This window comes from Marmota monax, unplaced genomic scaffold (assembly GCF_021218885.2).
Source record: "Marmota monax isolate L192 unplaced genomic scaffold, Marmota_monax_Labrador192_F-V1.1 WCK01_AAM20220418_F8-fsc00161, whole genome shotgun sequence".
In the NCBI taxonomy this organism is placed as follows: Eukaryota; Metazoa; Chordata; class Mammalia; order Rodentia; family Sciuridae; genus Marmota; species Marmota monax.
Window position 1 is genome coordinate 2,374,101 of NW_026693511.1, and position 16,678 is coordinate 2,390,778.

Below are 16,678 nucleotides of genomic sequence, written 5' to 3' on the forward strand. Positions count from 1 at the left end.
ATAGTGGTCTCCACCACTCCCCACTCCCTGTCTCCTTGCTTTTCCTCCCACCTCATTTTTTTCTAGAAACCATCTGATTTCTTTGGTATGTTCACAGGTTCTATCTCTCGTATAAAGGGAAGTTCCTAGCAGGTAGAATGCCAGCCTGTTTATTCACTGCTGCTTCCTTAGCTCCTAGAACAGTATCCGGCCCACAGCAGACATCCAAGAGATATTTCTGGAATGTTAAATAGTGGTGGACAGTAAACCAGATGGCTTATGCTAAGTGCTCACAGCACTGCATCTGGCTTGCAGCGCCATGAGGCAGGCACTCACCTTCCAGAAGCCTGTAGGCCACACTGATGTTAGGGCAAAAGAATTGCACCGGCAGCAGGCGGAACTGATGGAAGGTGCCAGGGGGCCTATTTTCCCGGATGCGGAAGGAGAGGCCCGTCTCAGGGAAGCACAGCTCTCTGGGTTTGAGGGAGCTGCAAGCTGGGAAGGAGGTGTTGTAGAAGGAGAAGTACACGCGGGCACAACCCGGCCACTGGCACTCACTTTCACGCAGGGGTGTGGATGACAGGAAGACCTGGAGGAAGATGGTGAGCAGGGGGAAGCCACCATCTGTAGGGAGACAAAAAGTCATGGGGAATGGAAAGGGGCAAGAGCTGTGGTCCACAGGACTCTGCTGGGCTCCCAGCCCCAGTCGCCACCTCCCCATCTTGCTGGCTAGATCCTAGGGCCTGGAGCACCAGTGCCCCCCAAGCCCAACCCTCTTGCAATTCAGCTCTCATTTCAAATGACCCTCCTCAGGGAGCCTCGGAGCACTAGGTTTAATGTTCCCGGACCTCCGGCAGGTGGACAGCTTCTCAGGGTTGGCTCCTACAGTATATGGTGACTAGCAGCACTCCCCACACACCACAAACTTCCCCAGGTGATTTTGTTTTTGACATATCCTGTGATTAGACTTCCCCAGCACCTAGAGGGGAATTTCTATCAGGTTCTACCACCGAGGAACCACAGTAACTTCAACAAGGTCTGGATCTTAGCTCAATTAGGCAGTGCATGGCTCAGGGCTCTGAAGAAACACAGGCCCATAACAAATTCCACCCTGATCCCCACTAGGGATCTCTAGAGAGTTCGTCAAGATTCCTACTGGGGGCTCAAGAGGAAGATGGCGGCAACTAAGTGTACATGGAAACAAGGCCCATATCATAGCCCCCTCCTCCAGGAACTGCCCTGGAAGAGAACTGCCCATCCCTCCCCTACTCCACACCAAGGGATTGTGTGACCTTGACTGCCATGGAGTACTGGTCAGTCATTCTTCCAATGCTAGGCAGTGTCACTTGTTCTGTATTTGTGACATATGACCTGCCTCTCACCTATGGACAGGGGCTCAGGGCCATTGTAAGGTTGAGTGAGGCCATGCATCAGGGCGATATTAGGAAGGGGGAGCTACTGGGTATGTAATCAACATTTCATACCACAAAGCATTGTGATGTATCTCCACCTCACCTGGGGCCATGGTCACATGTGGCCTTGGCTGCAACTGTGACTCCTGGTCTGTGCAGCCTGCCAGGTCTTCCTTTTGCTCTGCTTCCCTCCTTGGATACCTTGGCCAGGACTGAGTCCCCACCAGGTATAAGGGGAGTCTGCTGTCAGTGGGAAGATAGGTTTTCTGGGAACTGCTTCTTCTCCAGCAAGTTCCAGGTCATCAGCTAAATCAAATCCTTGGGATTTTTTCCCCAACCCTTCTGAATCCTTCTTTCATAAGCTCACGGTTAACCTCACTGAAAAAGGCTTCTGAGTCCTGGAGAGAGTACCCAAATCATTCCCAGTGGTCTCTAAGCTTGTAACTTCTGCAGGTCAAAGGATCATCAGTGCCCCAAACTTATGGGAGTCCCTTGCCTGGCAACCAGCCTCACCTTGCCCCTTAATACCCTTATCCACAAAAGCCCTGGGAAGGGTGGCTTGAGGATGAAGCAGAGGTGGGGTGTGCTCTCTTACTGCGAATGCTGAGCTTCTCCCAGGAAGTGTGATCCAGGCTCTGGTTGAGGTAGAGAAGGCCAGTGTCCTCCTGGACACGGATCCAGTTATTCTCATGCAGCCGTGGGCGATGGAAGCCATAGAGGTGCTGGCCCAGGTGAAAGCTGGGCACCTCTCCAGGGGCATCTCGGAGGGCATGGACATAGAGCAGGGGCGTGCCAGCTGGCTGGTCCACATACAACCTCTCCCAGTAAGCATCTCTAGAGAAGTAGAGGCCCAGGGGAGCTACAAGAAGCAAGGAAGTGTGTGAGGGAGGGTGGAAACAATGGTTTCTTCATGGGTTAAAAATAAAACATCATTAATTTAAAACTCTGATCTTAGCAGGAATTTCTTTTTTTTTTGTATATTCAGAATTTATTTTAAAGTCTTTTTTAATAATGTATAAAAACATGTAAAGTAATATGAGTTTCTATAGTTTAACTCTACTAATACATATTTACCTGATATCTTGAAGGATCATAAATAATTTCTTTTTGCAAGTCATGAAATTAATACTTCTTAAATGATCAGATATTTTAATAATGGTCTTTTTAAAATTTGTTCCTTCTAGATATACATGACAGTAGGGTATACGTTGACATACATATACACAACAAGCATAACTTGTTCCAAATCGGATCCCATTATTGTGGCTGTATATGATGTAGAGTTACATTGGTTGTGTACTCATATATAAGGATAGGAAAGATATGTCCAATTCCTTCTATTGTCTTTTCTATTCCCATCCCTCTCCCTTCCCTTCATTCCCCCTTGTCTAGTCTGAAGAACTTCTAATTTTCCCCTCCCTTGTTGTGGGTTAGCATCCACATACCAGAAAGTACATTCTGCCTTTGGTATTTTGGGGACTGGCTTATTTAGCTTATTTCACATCCATCCATTTACTGGAAAATGCCATAGTTTTATTCTTCTTTATGGCTGAGTAATACTCTTATGTATATATACTACATTTTCTTTATCCATTCATCTGTTGTAGGGCACCTAGGTTTGGTTCCATAGCTTGGCTTAGCAGGAATTTCTAACTTTTAGTCCAAAGAATGTGAACACAGAATTATTTGTGTACCTAAACACTGACTAAAATTACACTACGTTAAAACAGAAAAAAGGAAAAGGAGGGACAAAGGGGAGGAAGTATAAAACTGCTTCAGTATCATTATTTAATTACCCAAGTGTCATAACACCTGAGTCACACACAAGTGGCGCATTCACAGTGGCTTCTGAATAAACCACACAGAGCTAGCATTTTCAAGGGTATGAGATGCTGACAGACAAGCAGGACAGGCAACAACTGCCCGAAACAAAGAAAGAACTTCCTAACGAAGTAGTCAACCTTTAAACACATTCCTACTATATGACCCAGATCTCTATTCCATTTTCCAATAGAAACAAAAAACATCCATCCATCAAATGACATAATTGTAAATGCAGGATTATTCAGAATAGCTGAGAGCTAGAAAGAGCCTCAGTGCTATACCATGATATAAAGGGATGATATCGATATAAAGGGATGAACTACTGGTATAACAGTCTGGATGGATCTCGTGGAAATCATGCCATGCTGAAGAAGTCAGACAGAATGAAGACACAAGGTCTGATTCTAGGTAATTTATTAGACTGGTTGTCTGTTGGGTTGGGATAGGGTTGACTGCCTGGGAATGACAGGAGGGGACTTTCTGGGAAATGTAAATGATAAGGAGGTAGGTCATGTGGCCATATCCATCTGTCAACATTGTGCAGCTAATATCTGTGCATTTCGACCTCTGCAAATTTTGCCTTAAAAAACTGATAAAACCCCAGTGTGGTTATTGGCAGAGGTGCAGCTGCAATGAGGAAGCTGGAATATTGACCTTGGCTGTGACTGGATGAGTCTACAAAGGAGCTTCATGAACTGTGCTGCAATTTGGGGTATGTCCAATGATTTTCATAATAAGAGTGTTTTATTTAATAGTAAGAATTTTCTCGCCATTGATGAGAATGAAATGGAACAGCAAACTGTAGGAAATAGTGTGGTGGTTCCTGAAAACATTAAACACAGAATTACCATCAGACCCAGCAATTCCACTTCTGGGAATAGACTCAAAAGAACTGAAAGTTAGGTCTCAAAGAGACTTCTGCACACCCATGCTCATAGCAGCACTATTCATAATAGCCAAAAGGTGGAAGCAACCCCAATGCTCATCAATGGATGAATAAATAAACAAAACGTGCTATATATGGTATATACAATGGAATATTATTCTACCTTAAAAAGGAAGGAAATTTGCTGGGCATGATGGTGCATACCTATAATACCAGTGGCTCAGGAGGCTGAAGCAGGAGGATCTCAAGTTAAAAGCCAGCCTCAGCAATGGCAAGGTGCTAAACAATTCAGTGAGACCCTATCTCTAAATAAAATACAAAATATGGCTGGGGATGGGGCTCAGAAGGATGAGTACCCCTGAGTTTAATTCCTGGTATCACACCTCCTAAAAAAAGGGAAGGAAATTCTTTTATTTATTTTTTACCTTATGTTATTTATGACAGTAGAATCCATTTTGATATAATTATACAAGCATTAGATATATCTTATTCTAATTAGGACCTCCATTCTTGTGGATGTACACAATGGTGGGATTCACTGTGGTGTATACAGGAAAATTATGACAGATTCATTCCACTGTCTTTCCTTTTCCTATCTCCTCTTCTTTCTCTTCATTCACCTTTGCCTATTGATTGAATTCCCATTCTTTCCTTACCCTCTTTATTGTGGGTTAGCTTCCATGTTATTAGTGAAAATATTCAACTTTTGGCTTTGGGGGACTGGCTTATTTCACTTAGGATGACAATTTCCAGGACCATCATTTACTAACAAATGTCATAAAGTCATTCTTCTTAATGGCTGAGTAATACTCCATTATGTATATACAGTACATTTTCTTTATCCATTCATCTGTTCATGGGAACATAGCTATTGTTAATTGAGTTGCTGTAAACATGATGTGGCTGTATAACTGTAATACGCTGATTTAAAATCCTTTGGATATATACAAAAGAGGAGGATAGCTGGGTCAAACTAGCTGGTTCCATTCCTAGTTTTTTGAGGAATCTCTATATCACTTTCCAGAGTAGTTGTACCAATTTGCTGACCCACTAACAATATGTGTGTACTTTCCCCCACATCCTCACCAAAATGTATTGTTACTTGTATTATTGATAATTGCCATTCTGACTGGAGTGAGATGAAATCTCAGTGTAGTTTTAATTTGCATTTCTCTAATTGCTAGAGAATATTTTTCATATATTTGTTGACCATTCCTATTTCTTCTTTTGAGAAGTGTCTGTTCAGTTCCTTTGCCCATTTATTGACTGGATTATTTGATTTTGGGGGTGGGGGAGCTAAAATTCTTTATATATCCTGGAAATTATTACCCTATCTGAGGTACAGGCAGCAAAGATAAAAAGAAAGGATTTTCTGACACACGATGAACTTCAAGGACATTATGCTAAATGAAATAAGCCAGTCACAGAGAGACAAATATTGTATGATTTCACTTACTAGGAAACCTAAAGTAGTCACACTCATAAGAACCCAAGGTAGAAAGAGGGTTGCGAGGGGCTGGGGATGGGATGTCGAATTATTATTTAATGGGTATTCCGAGTTTCACTTTGGGATGATGGAAAAGTTCTGTGGCTGGATGGTGGTGATGGTTACACAACACCATGAACACTGTGGATGTTCTTATTGCTAATGAACTGTACCCTTAAAATGTAAGTTTAAGATGGTCAATTTTATGTTATGTTTGTTTTTCCACAATCAAAAAAGTACAAATTTTTAAAAAGATGAGTAAACAGGCTAAAATGTTTAAAACACATTGATAAACTCAAATAACTCTACAATGCACAAAAATATCAACACACAAAGCAGATACCAGAAACCCTATACTCCCGCGTGACTGACTTATCTTTTCAATCAGTTAATTCCCACCTAGGTCCCACTTTCCTCACAGCAGCCCCTCTTCCAGGCACCAGCAGAAGATGTCTATTAGGCAGCTGCATGGGTTCTCCTCTGGGATTTGGGAAAGCAATGAAGCGCAACAGGAGGGAGGCAAACGCAATAGGCAAGACCACGTGGGGCTCCAAAGTGGTAAGAAAACGAGAAGGCTTCTTGCACTGCGGAATGCTTCTCAAAGAGAACCTCAACGACAACAAAGATGGGAAAGCCAACCTGAAGCAAGCCTTCATCTGGTCCTGGAAGGACATAAAATGTAATATTGTTCTGGTCCTGCCCGTCCCATGGTAGGGCTGCCATGCTCCACTGCCCCGCACTGATGGATTGATAGATTGTAGCCCAAGAATGGAAGGGAAGGTCATTCATGGAAAGCCCCTCCATAGAAGAGGTGGGTATGGGAAGAGGGAGGGCCATGACCTCTGGGAAGCAGGGCTTATATTGTAATTCTTTATATATCCTCTCCCTGTAGCTACCAAGAATTTCACACTGCCAGGGGTAGGGGAAACTAAGGAGGTCCCAGAAAAAATCACATTGTGGAATACTGGAGAGGGAGTGCCACAGCTGGACCACTACTCGCTGGCCCCAACCACCAGAGTCTCCTGAGGGGCCACAGCAGAGCTTCCCACACACACCCAATGCTATTCTCCTTTCCCAGTGGCCTAGGAGGTCAAAGCCTCCCCTAGTGGCATCTAATAGCTGGAAGCACAGGCAGACAGCTCAGTGGGCTGGGTCCCAAGAGAACCACAGGTTCCTACCTGCTCCCTGACAATGAGGCAGGTGACTCTCAGCTTCAGGGCAGGTCCTGGGAAAGGACAGCTGATGACATACAGCTCTGTGATGCCTGGAGGCTACAGGAGAGCAGCTGGGCACATGCCAGGGGGAAGCCCTGCTCAGTACACCCCTCCTGCCATAAGGGCAAATTCCATCTGGGAGTCTCCCAGTGATTCATGATGCACTCCTACCTTCAGTGGTAGAGGCTGGGAGGTGGGATAGGCCCACTCCACCCCCCACCAAAAAAAAAAAAATTCCACAGGTTCAGGGAGAACGGGCTGGCCTGGCCCTTGCTTTGCAGACCTGGGCCCTCAGGATCATGTGGGGCCCAGTGTTGCTACTGCCAGAAGGGATTTGTGGGTCGGGCAATGATTGTGAACAGAAAGAGTCTTAAATGCATTTAAAATGCCTCCCAGGCGGTCCCTGTGGCAGGGCTCGGCATTATAATGTTCTTTCTTGTCAAAGACACTTCTAGTTAGAAACACATGGTCCAGGGGAAGAACTGAGGAGGTGGGTGCAGGGCCAGTCTCAGGGGTACAGCCTGGACAATTCAGTGGACCTACTCTTGGAAGGTTCATGCTGGGTTTAATGCTCTGCTACCACTATCTTGAAATTCTGCATGATTCTAGAAAAAGGGGCCCCACAAATGATGCAGCCAAGTAAAATATGTAGATGCAAAGTGTGGTTGGTGTTTTGCATCATAGGGATGGGTGGCTTCTGCAGAGAAGAGGGACCTTAATTTAACTATGAACCAGATAGAATGTGCTGAGGACAGGAGGAACAGCCAGTGCAGGTGCATATAGGCCCTCACTTCTTACAGTGTATTATTACCAACCTCTCACTGTCGATTCACACCTATTGGGCACAGCTCCCTCTTTGCAAAAGGCAGACCGAAATGAAGATGGAGGCACATCTGCCCAAGATACCATTTGCTTCCACAGTGCCCCACCTCAGTAAGGACTCAGTTTCACTATTCAATGGGGTATAGTGATGTCACCTTGGGGCAGTGCCTCCTTAAAAATTACCTTCACAGGTAAACCCAACACAGTGCCTGCTAGCCAGCATGGATGACTTCATCTGGTACACACATGTTTTAGTCAGCTTTTTCATTGCTGTGACTAAAGGGCCCACTCAGAACAACTGTAGAGGAGGAAAAGTTTATTTGAGGGCTCACAGCTTCAGAGGTATTAGTCCACAGAAGGCCATTCCCCAGGGCTTGAAGTGAGGCAGAATACAATGGCAGAAGAGTGTGGTAGAGGAAAGCAGTTCACAGGATTATCAGGAAGCAGAGAGAGTGGTCTCCATTTGTCAGATACAAATATATACCCCAAAGCCATGCCCCAACTCCCTACCTCCTCCAGCCACACTCTACCACTTCAGTTACCACTCAGTTAATCCCTATCAGGTGATTAATTCACTGGATTATGACTCCTGTTTCCTCTGAACCTTCCTGCATTGTCTCACATATGAGCTTTTGAGGGACACCTCACATCCAAACCATGACACACAGTCACCCAGCTGTGATTTTTGTTTTGATTCTGTACCTGTTTTCATCCTGGCAAGACCATTTCCAATACTCCACACTTGCCTGAGATTTTGAGTTTATTCATATTTGGATGCATATGGAACCAGTCCTGAGCTCCGTCCTCCCATACATGTACACGCGCTCTTACACAAGCCTTGTCATACACTTTGTCCATGTAGGTACATTTTCAGGTCCATTGCTGGATCCTGAGCATTCTACTCTGCTGGTTATCACAATGCATGTGTCTTCTGGCCCTCTGAATTCTGCTGCCTGGCCGTCTGAAGGGAAGGGGTATGGATATATCCAGGATGCTCCACTCTAGCTGTATGCCCAAAGTTTGCAGTCCCTTGGTCTCTGTGCAGCCCATGCCCAAGCCCAGCAACAAGCTTCCAAAAATCCCCCAAATGATCTTCCCGTGTGTTAGTCACAGTCTCTGCTCTATGCCCTCACAATGGCCAGCCCTGATCCTGTGACCCAGCTCCTTCAGCGGGCTCTGACTACTGCTGGGGAGGGTGTTCTTCCTCTTCAAGGGTACATCAGAGGGCTCTGCCATGCCTCTGGTTACTCTTTCACAAAAGTTAGGAACTTTTAGCTAAACTGCTGCAGTTTCAATGCCTGCCCACATGGGTTTATCTCTGGTTGGACCCAGACTGACACATACATCATTGTCTTAGACTCATTCTTTCATACATAGGCATTGCATCATACTTTCTCACATTCTTTTTTTTTTTTTTTTTTGATACTGGGGTTTGAACTCAGGACCTCTCAACTACTAACCCACATTTCCAACCCTTTTTGATTTTATTTAGATACAGGTCTCACTTTTGCTGAGGCTGGCTTTGAACTCACGATCCTCCTGTCTCAGCCTCCCGAGCTGCTGGGATTATAGGCGTGCACCGCTGCCCCAGCACATTATTTTTATATATAAGCACACACACAGTCACACATATTCTCATAGTCACAGTCTTGCACACTGTTGTACCCTCACCATCCCATACAAATACAGATATTTTCATGCTGCTGCTCACCTACTCTCGCATACATTCTTTCGTACACTCAATGCAGACACACTAAGCATGGCCCCAGCACTGTATGCTCCAGTCATGCCTACTGGGCTGCCTGAGGCAGGGGCTGACCGTTACTAACTCTGCACAGAGTTCTGGCTGCCCCAAGTGCCCGCTGAAAGCCACATGTGGCTCACCTGAAGCTCCTTGGACCTCACCACCATCATCTGTGGTAATCATGCAACCCTTTGACCCTTCCAGGGCAGACCTGGGCAGGCCCTCCCTGTAGATGCCCTAGGGCCCTCATTCCACCTCTGCTATTCACAGGACACTGGCACAAACATAGTAAGTTGACCGGAGGAAATACAGTTTATGCCATCCTGTGCATAAACACAAATGCAGCTCCAGACAATTAAACATCTCTTCAGGATGGCCACATAAACATTGGAATTCAGAACTTCAAAGGAAGGGAAAAAAATTGCAAGAATGGTACAGTTCAAGCACTTGGTGAAATGAGAAGCCACTCCATTGCTTGGGCAGGGCAGACCCTTCCTGCAGAATCCCTCTCAGGCACCAGCCCTGCTCCCACCCTTGACAAGTGGCAGACGATGCAGATGACAGTTTTATTATGACCCAGCAGAATTTTCTTAACAGACGATTTCCTAATGCAATCATCTTCCTGAGAATGGGAAACAGACCTCTGTGGCTCCTCCTCAGGGGCCAGGGTATGAGGAGGTGACTCTCCCTAGTGCAGACCAGATGTCCCTGTGGGGGGTCCCTCAGCCTAGAGCTGGACAGTCATCCTCTCAGGATGTGACCCATCTACCTCACTGCTCCCCTCCTACTTCCCATTCTGTTTTTTCTTTACTGTAGTCAAATATTTGACACAAAAGAATACATTTTTACAGACTGTCTACATTGAATGAGCAATCACCAGCCTTGAGGCCTCTGCTCAACTGAACTGGCATTTAAAAGCGTTCCTATAATCCCAGTGGCTCAGGAGGCTGAGGCAAGAGGATGGCCAAAGTTCAAAGCCAGCCTCAGCAAAAATAAGGCACTGAGCAAATCAGTGAGACCCTGTCTCTACATAAAAATACAAAATAGTGCTGGGGATGTGATTCAGGCACTGAGTGCCCCTGAGTTTGATCCCTGTTCCCCAAAAAAGCATTCCTGCCCCATCCCACTCATTGTTATAGGAGCCTGTGGCTTGCCTTTTTTTTTAAAAAAAAAAAAACAGTTTTATTTTAATCTTGGCAATGTATTTATTTTTCCGGGTAGAGAATTCTGTGTGGTTGGTCATTTTCTTAATCCTCTGAAGGCAGGGCTCTTGGACTTTCTGCTTCTTTGGCTCTGTTGAGCACTCTGTGCTCACTCTGGCAGCTGCCCCTACCCCCTGGTATTCACTCCCTCCTCTATGGCTGCTCTGAGGACCTCCTCTGTCTTTGGTGTTCACCAGCATCATTCTGATTCCATCCATGCCTGCTCACCCCCTTTGCTGGCCGCCTCCTCCTCCTCCTCCTCAGCTGCTATGGTTTATATGTGATTTGTATCTGTCCCCCAAGGCTTCACATGTTGAATTTAATCCCCATTGTGATGTATTAACAGGATGGACACTTGATTTGACTATGGTGTTTAGAAATGACTGGGATTAGATGAAGGTATTAGGGTGAACCTGCCATGCTTGAATTTTAGTGACTTTATAAGAGGAGGCAGACCAGATGAACACATACGTACACATGTACACATGTTCCCTGTCTTTTGTCATGTGATGCCCTGCCTCACTTTGGGACTCTGCCAGCAAGAAGGGTGTTGCTAGATGTAGTTGCTCGACCTATCACCTCCAGAATTGTGAGCCAAAGCAAACCTTTTTTCTACATAAAGAAACCTGCTTCAGGTATCCTGTTATAGTAACAAAAAAGGACTAGCACAAGGGCCTAACCTCTAGATATTGGAAGCTATCTGTTCTCTGTCTATATTCTTTCCCAGTAAAGAGCAGCCATCCTTTACTCTTTATGCTGATGACCATGACATTTCCACCCTCAGCCCTGATTTTGTCCCTGATTTTGTCATAGCCATTATCCATCAACTCCTATATCTCAGTCTGGCTTGGAGAATGATCTGACCCTCCCAACTAAACCTGCTCCCCTCATTCTGCTGCACCCCCATCATGGTACCATCCTACCTAGTCATTCAGGCCACATACCTGAGTCACCCAGAACCTTTCCTCTTTCACCCCTTTCACTAGCTCACTGAATCCCCAGGGCCTCCTCCAGCCCAACTCATCGTGCTCCATCCTCTAAGGTCATGTGCGGCTCCCTGGGCCCACTTTCGACCCCTCAGGCCACTTGCAACAGATCAGCCAGGGACAGTAAGACCATGGCACCCTCTATGTAGTGCTCTGCATTTTCCGCCCATTGTATGCAGAATACAACACCTCACCAAGGTCCTGAAGCTGGGCCACATCTGTCCCCAACTCACCCTACTATGACGTAAGAGCTCACCTTTCAGCCACATTCATCAACTTCTTTTTTTTAATTAATTAATTTATTTTTTATTGGTTGTTCAAAACATTACAAAGCTCTTGAAATATCATATTTCATACATTAGATTCAAGTTGGTTATGAACTCCCAATTTTACCCCAAATACAGATTGCAGAATCACATCGGTTACACATCCACATTTTTACATAATGCCCTATTAGTAACTGTTGTATTCTGCTACCTTTCCTATCCTCTACTATCCCCCCTCCCCTCCCCTCCCATCTTCTCTCTGAACTAAGTGTACAAATGAATGAGTGAGCCAATAAATGAATCCACAAATAAACTAATAAAGAAGTGGGTCCATGGACATGAGTATGAAAGGGCTGGGCATGGTTAGGAAATAGTCAGAATCTGAAAAGGAACAGCAGGGGCTGGGCCAGGGAGGTGGGTGAAATCAGACCCTCTGGGTGGTCTCACTGGTGCGGGGAGCCTGATAGACAATCAGCAGCAGGATAGCACTGTGCAGATGGCCCTCCTGAGCTTACGTGCAGTGTCTTCCAGTTCACTAGTGGCCTTGATGAGGCCAGCAGCCAGCTCTGCGCAAACAAACCTCAGGCTGAGAATAAAACCACTCACCTTCAGCTCAGGAAATGATTTACTGGTAACCAAGGAGCATGGCCAGCTGGTAGCTGTCCACCACAGCACGCATGCACAGGTGGGGCACCTGCAGCGGGCTGCAGAGGCCCTGTGGTCACGGTGCTCTGTGCAGCTGCAGGCTGCTTTTGCACAAGACTGTCATCTAATTTTGCTTTTAGGAAGAAAGCATAGATTATGGGATACTCTACTGCAAATGACAATTCTGGAGGAGGGAGTAATAAGAATCTGTTTTTTAAAATTATTTTAAATTGTTATGTGTAAAATACACATAACAAAAAATTGACCAGCTAAACCATTTCTAAGTGAACATTTCAGTGGCATTAGGTACATTCATAACTGTGAAATCATAACCAACATCCATCCACAGAACTACTTTCATCTTGTAAACTCAAACTCTGTCCCCATTAAATATCAACTCCTTCTTCCTTCCTCTCCCAACCCCTGAAACCACCATTCAATTTTCTGTCTTAATGACTCTGACCACTCTAAGAACTTCATCTGAGAGGAATCACACAGTATTTATTTTGTTGTGATTAGCTTATTTCACCTGGCGTAATGTTTTCAAGGTTCATCTGAGCTATGGCCTGTATCAGAATTTACTCCCCTTTTTAAGGTTGAATAATATGCCTTGGCAAATACTATGTTTTGTTAATTCATTTGTCCATCAATAAATGTGTAATTGCTTCTGCCTTTTGGCTATTATGAATAATGATGCTGTGAACATAAGTATAAATATATATCTTCAAGACTCTGCTTTCAATTATTTGGAGTATATACTCAAGAGGAATTACTAGGTCTATTTGAGAAACGTCCATACTGTTTTCCACAGTGGCTGTGCCATTTTACATTCTCACCATCAGTGTACAAGTGTTCCAATTGCTCCACATCCTTGCCAGCATCTGTTGTTTGTTATTTCTTTGATAGTAGACATCCCAATGGGTGGTAAGTGGTATCACATGGTGATTTTGATTTGCATTTTCCTAATGATTAGTAATATTGAAAATCTTTTCATGATCCTATTGGCCATTTGTAAATCTCTGCTTGAGAAATGTTTTAACACATTTTTGAATTGGGTTTCTGTTGTTGTTGAGTTATAGTAGTGCTTTTAGATTCTGGATATTAATCTGTATTAGATATATGACTTGCAAATATTTTCTCCCATTCCATGGGTTATATGAAATACATATTGATTATGTCCTTGCTTCACAGAAAATTTTACTTTTAATGTAGTCCAATCCATTTGTGGTTGTTATAGTTGTTGCCTGTGTTTTTGGTGTCTTGCTGGGGGAGCCCAGTTTTAAAGAAGTGCCCACAGCTACAACGTTTGCCAGGACTGAGGTCAAGCAAAAGCAATAATCTCAGCTCATCTGGCATCTCACCCTTGACTCATGGGCTGCCTGCCACAGGACAAGTAAAGACCTTGGCACACTGGATTCCACGGCAGTTCCTACCTTGGCTGCTGGTCACTCACAAGACCATGGCATGCAGGACTAGGGGAGACCTGAGGGCACACACTGGCCTGCTCACCTGCACCAATCCTTGGTGGGACTGAGGGGCCAGGAAGCCTACAGAGGAGGTAGCCTCAGTTCCTGACAGGCAGCCATGGTACAACTGCTTGTGTGCTCCTGATGGCACTATCTGCCCTAGCAGGTGGCATGTGTATAGTGCCCAGGGCCCACAAAAGTTATTTGGGTTGAAATTTATTTTAAAATCAAAAGGAAGAACTAAATATAATGAGAAGGAACACAATGATAAAGTGGCCTGGGGTTTTGTCTTATACCATCACAGTGATAAAATACCTCCTGCTTCAGCCCCCCAAGTGCTGGGATCACAGGTGTGTGCCACTGTGCCTGACTAGATTTTACTTTTTGATGGGGAAAGAGCCCATGGCTCATGGTGTGCTGTGATCCAAATGCCTTAGGTGGGTATCTGGGGCCCCAGGACAAGACTCAGCACATTCAGCCTTGGGGAAGGCAGGGACCCACCCAAGGTCCCACATAGAAGGCAGCCTAGACTCAGGTCAGTCTTGAATATCTTCTAATGCGGAATCCTTCCCCTTCCAAGCCTCTATCTACACATGCAAGGTGCCAACCCCAGAAGCATTACTAACAACCACGAGGCATTGGCTTCTTATGCTGGATTAACTATATCCTGCTCCATTTCCCCAATTCCCTGTCTTCCCTGCACCTGGGGGATAGCTCTCATGGCCTCTGACCCTGGAGATTCAGTGACTTCTTGGCTTCCCACCTGTGTGAGGCAGCTACCACACACATCTGTTTTCCCAGGTGTCTTCCTGTGCCTTTTGGGGGCACTGGCCTGCTTAGAGATGTGCAGTGCACCCTGTCACTCCCGCACAACCACAGCCTGGATGTGCAGCCTACACATTCTCATTATCTGCTCCTTGACTCCAGGCCTCAGCACTGGCTCTGCCCAGCCTTTGTCATGGGTCCAGGGTGCAGCTCCCTCCTGTTCTCCCCACCTATCCAAGTCCCACCTGCTGCCCCAGGTGAGCCCTTGTTCTAGTTCCAACCTTCACTGCAAGCCCTAACCTGGATGGCCTCCACTCCTTTAACTCTCAGGGCATTTGTATGAAGCAGACAGGTGTCCCCCAGTTCTTTTCCTGGGATAGACCTGTTCTTTCTCAGTCATCACTCCATCCTCCTGGGGTCTCTCACTAGCACAATTCTGAGGGTGAAAGAACCAAAGCCAGAGAGTTCAGAGAGCTGTCTGAGTCTCTGCAATGAGAGCAGGTGGGACTGGCCATGTTCCTGGTGCCTCCCCAACTGTGTGGAATATTCATGTAGCTGGGGGTGCCCTTCCCCATACAATGCTCTTGGCCCTGGTGTGTGGCAGAAACATCCTTTAAGCATCTAATATCTCTAGAGAATGGTCCCCAGGATAGTTAGGAGTGCCATATAGAAAGAACTAATATCCATTCCCCATACTGCCCACCCACCTGGGGAGAAGTGACAGCAAATGGGTCCTGAGCACTTCCTTGAGTAGCCAAGGGAATAGCCATCCTGGAAGCCTCCACTCGGTCAAGAAATGGACTCAAATGACCAGGGCTCCTGAACACACACAGTCCCTACGCAGGGCAGAGAGCTTGCTGGTGAGGAATAGATAGATGGCCCCTTCCCTAGTGAATACTCCTAGGTTTCAGAGATGAACATGTTAGAATGTAAGGCTGCTGACAATGGGATGCCCATAGCCCTCAACAGGACTATCAGGAAAGTGGACTCTGGGGTCTGTAAGTATACTTCCTGTTGTTCCACTGATCACAGGATGCAGAGGTAATATGGACCAAGGGTCAGAACAGCCTGCATTGTCACACATGTTGATGCTCAGTCAATGCATTTGCTCCATCTGAACAGGTAGAAACCCTGGGTGGGAACAATCTGAGGAGCCAGAGGTGTTGCATCCTGGGGATGAACCCTGAGGAGAGTCACACCAAGTCCCCTGATAGCCCTGCAGAGAAGAAAGAAGACACTGCTTTGCAGGAGCACTGGACACCTCTGTGATGTACCATCTGTCTGCCAGTCACATGAGATGGCTGTACTGTGCTCGAGCAGTGGCTGAGGAGGGCCTGAGAGGGAAATACCAGCTCTAGGAGTCCTGAGGGGACCTAGGCCTTGGGGGCCATGTTTACCTGAGAGTGTAGGAAGCATGCGTGTGCCTGTGGAGGCTGGGGCATGTCTAGTGTGCCTGATGTGGAAGGTGCTTCCCTGCTTTGCTGATTCCATGTGGCACTACTGTCTCTGTTATCGGTTTTAAAATATTATTTCTCAGGGGCTTGGGCAGACCTAAACTGCCCATTCTAAAAAAGACTGAGAGGCAGGCAGGAGAGCTGTCCACAGATTGAAGCCAGAGAAGCAGCTGTCCTAAGGGGTACAGCACCTAGGGAAGAGGAGACAGTGTGCAGCCAGGACAGAGGGGCAGGAAGAGTGGGCTGAAGGCAATGGAGATAGTAAGGGCAGTTCAGAAGGAAAGAGCTGCAGGTGGTAATTGCTGGCTGGAACAAGAAGCCCAGCTGCTTGGGACCAGAAAGTCATGAATTTAGAGAACCTGGCAGAAGAAGCATGTTGAGCAGCTTGTGCCAGGCAAGAGAGGACTCCATTTAGGGTGATGGAGAACACCAAGTGTGGCAGGGTAGGGGCACTGGCCTGGACAAGGGATACAGGTTCTGTGTCTCAGTTTTCTCCTATGCACCCAAGGAGACTCAAAGTTCCCATC

At 45.9% G+C, this 16,678-nt stretch overlaps 1 protein-coding gene across 2 annotated transcripts in view; it reads right to left on the reverse strand.

The window, feature by feature from the left end:
- The window catches only part of Ret (ret proto-oncogene), a 53,106-nt gene that overhangs the window by 24,730 nt on the left and 11,698 nt on the right, over positions 1–16,678 (reverse strand). For both annotated transcript variants that reach the window (XM_046458443.2, XM_046458442.2), the window contains exons 2-3: positions 1,987–2,250; positions 316–603 (exon numbers count right to left, since the gene is read on the reverse strand). In XM_046458443.2, the coding sequence (XP_046314399.1) occupies positions 316–603; positions 1,987–2,250 (552 nt within the window). The remainder of the gene's footprint in view (positions 1–315; positions 604–1,986; positions 2,251–16,678) is intronic.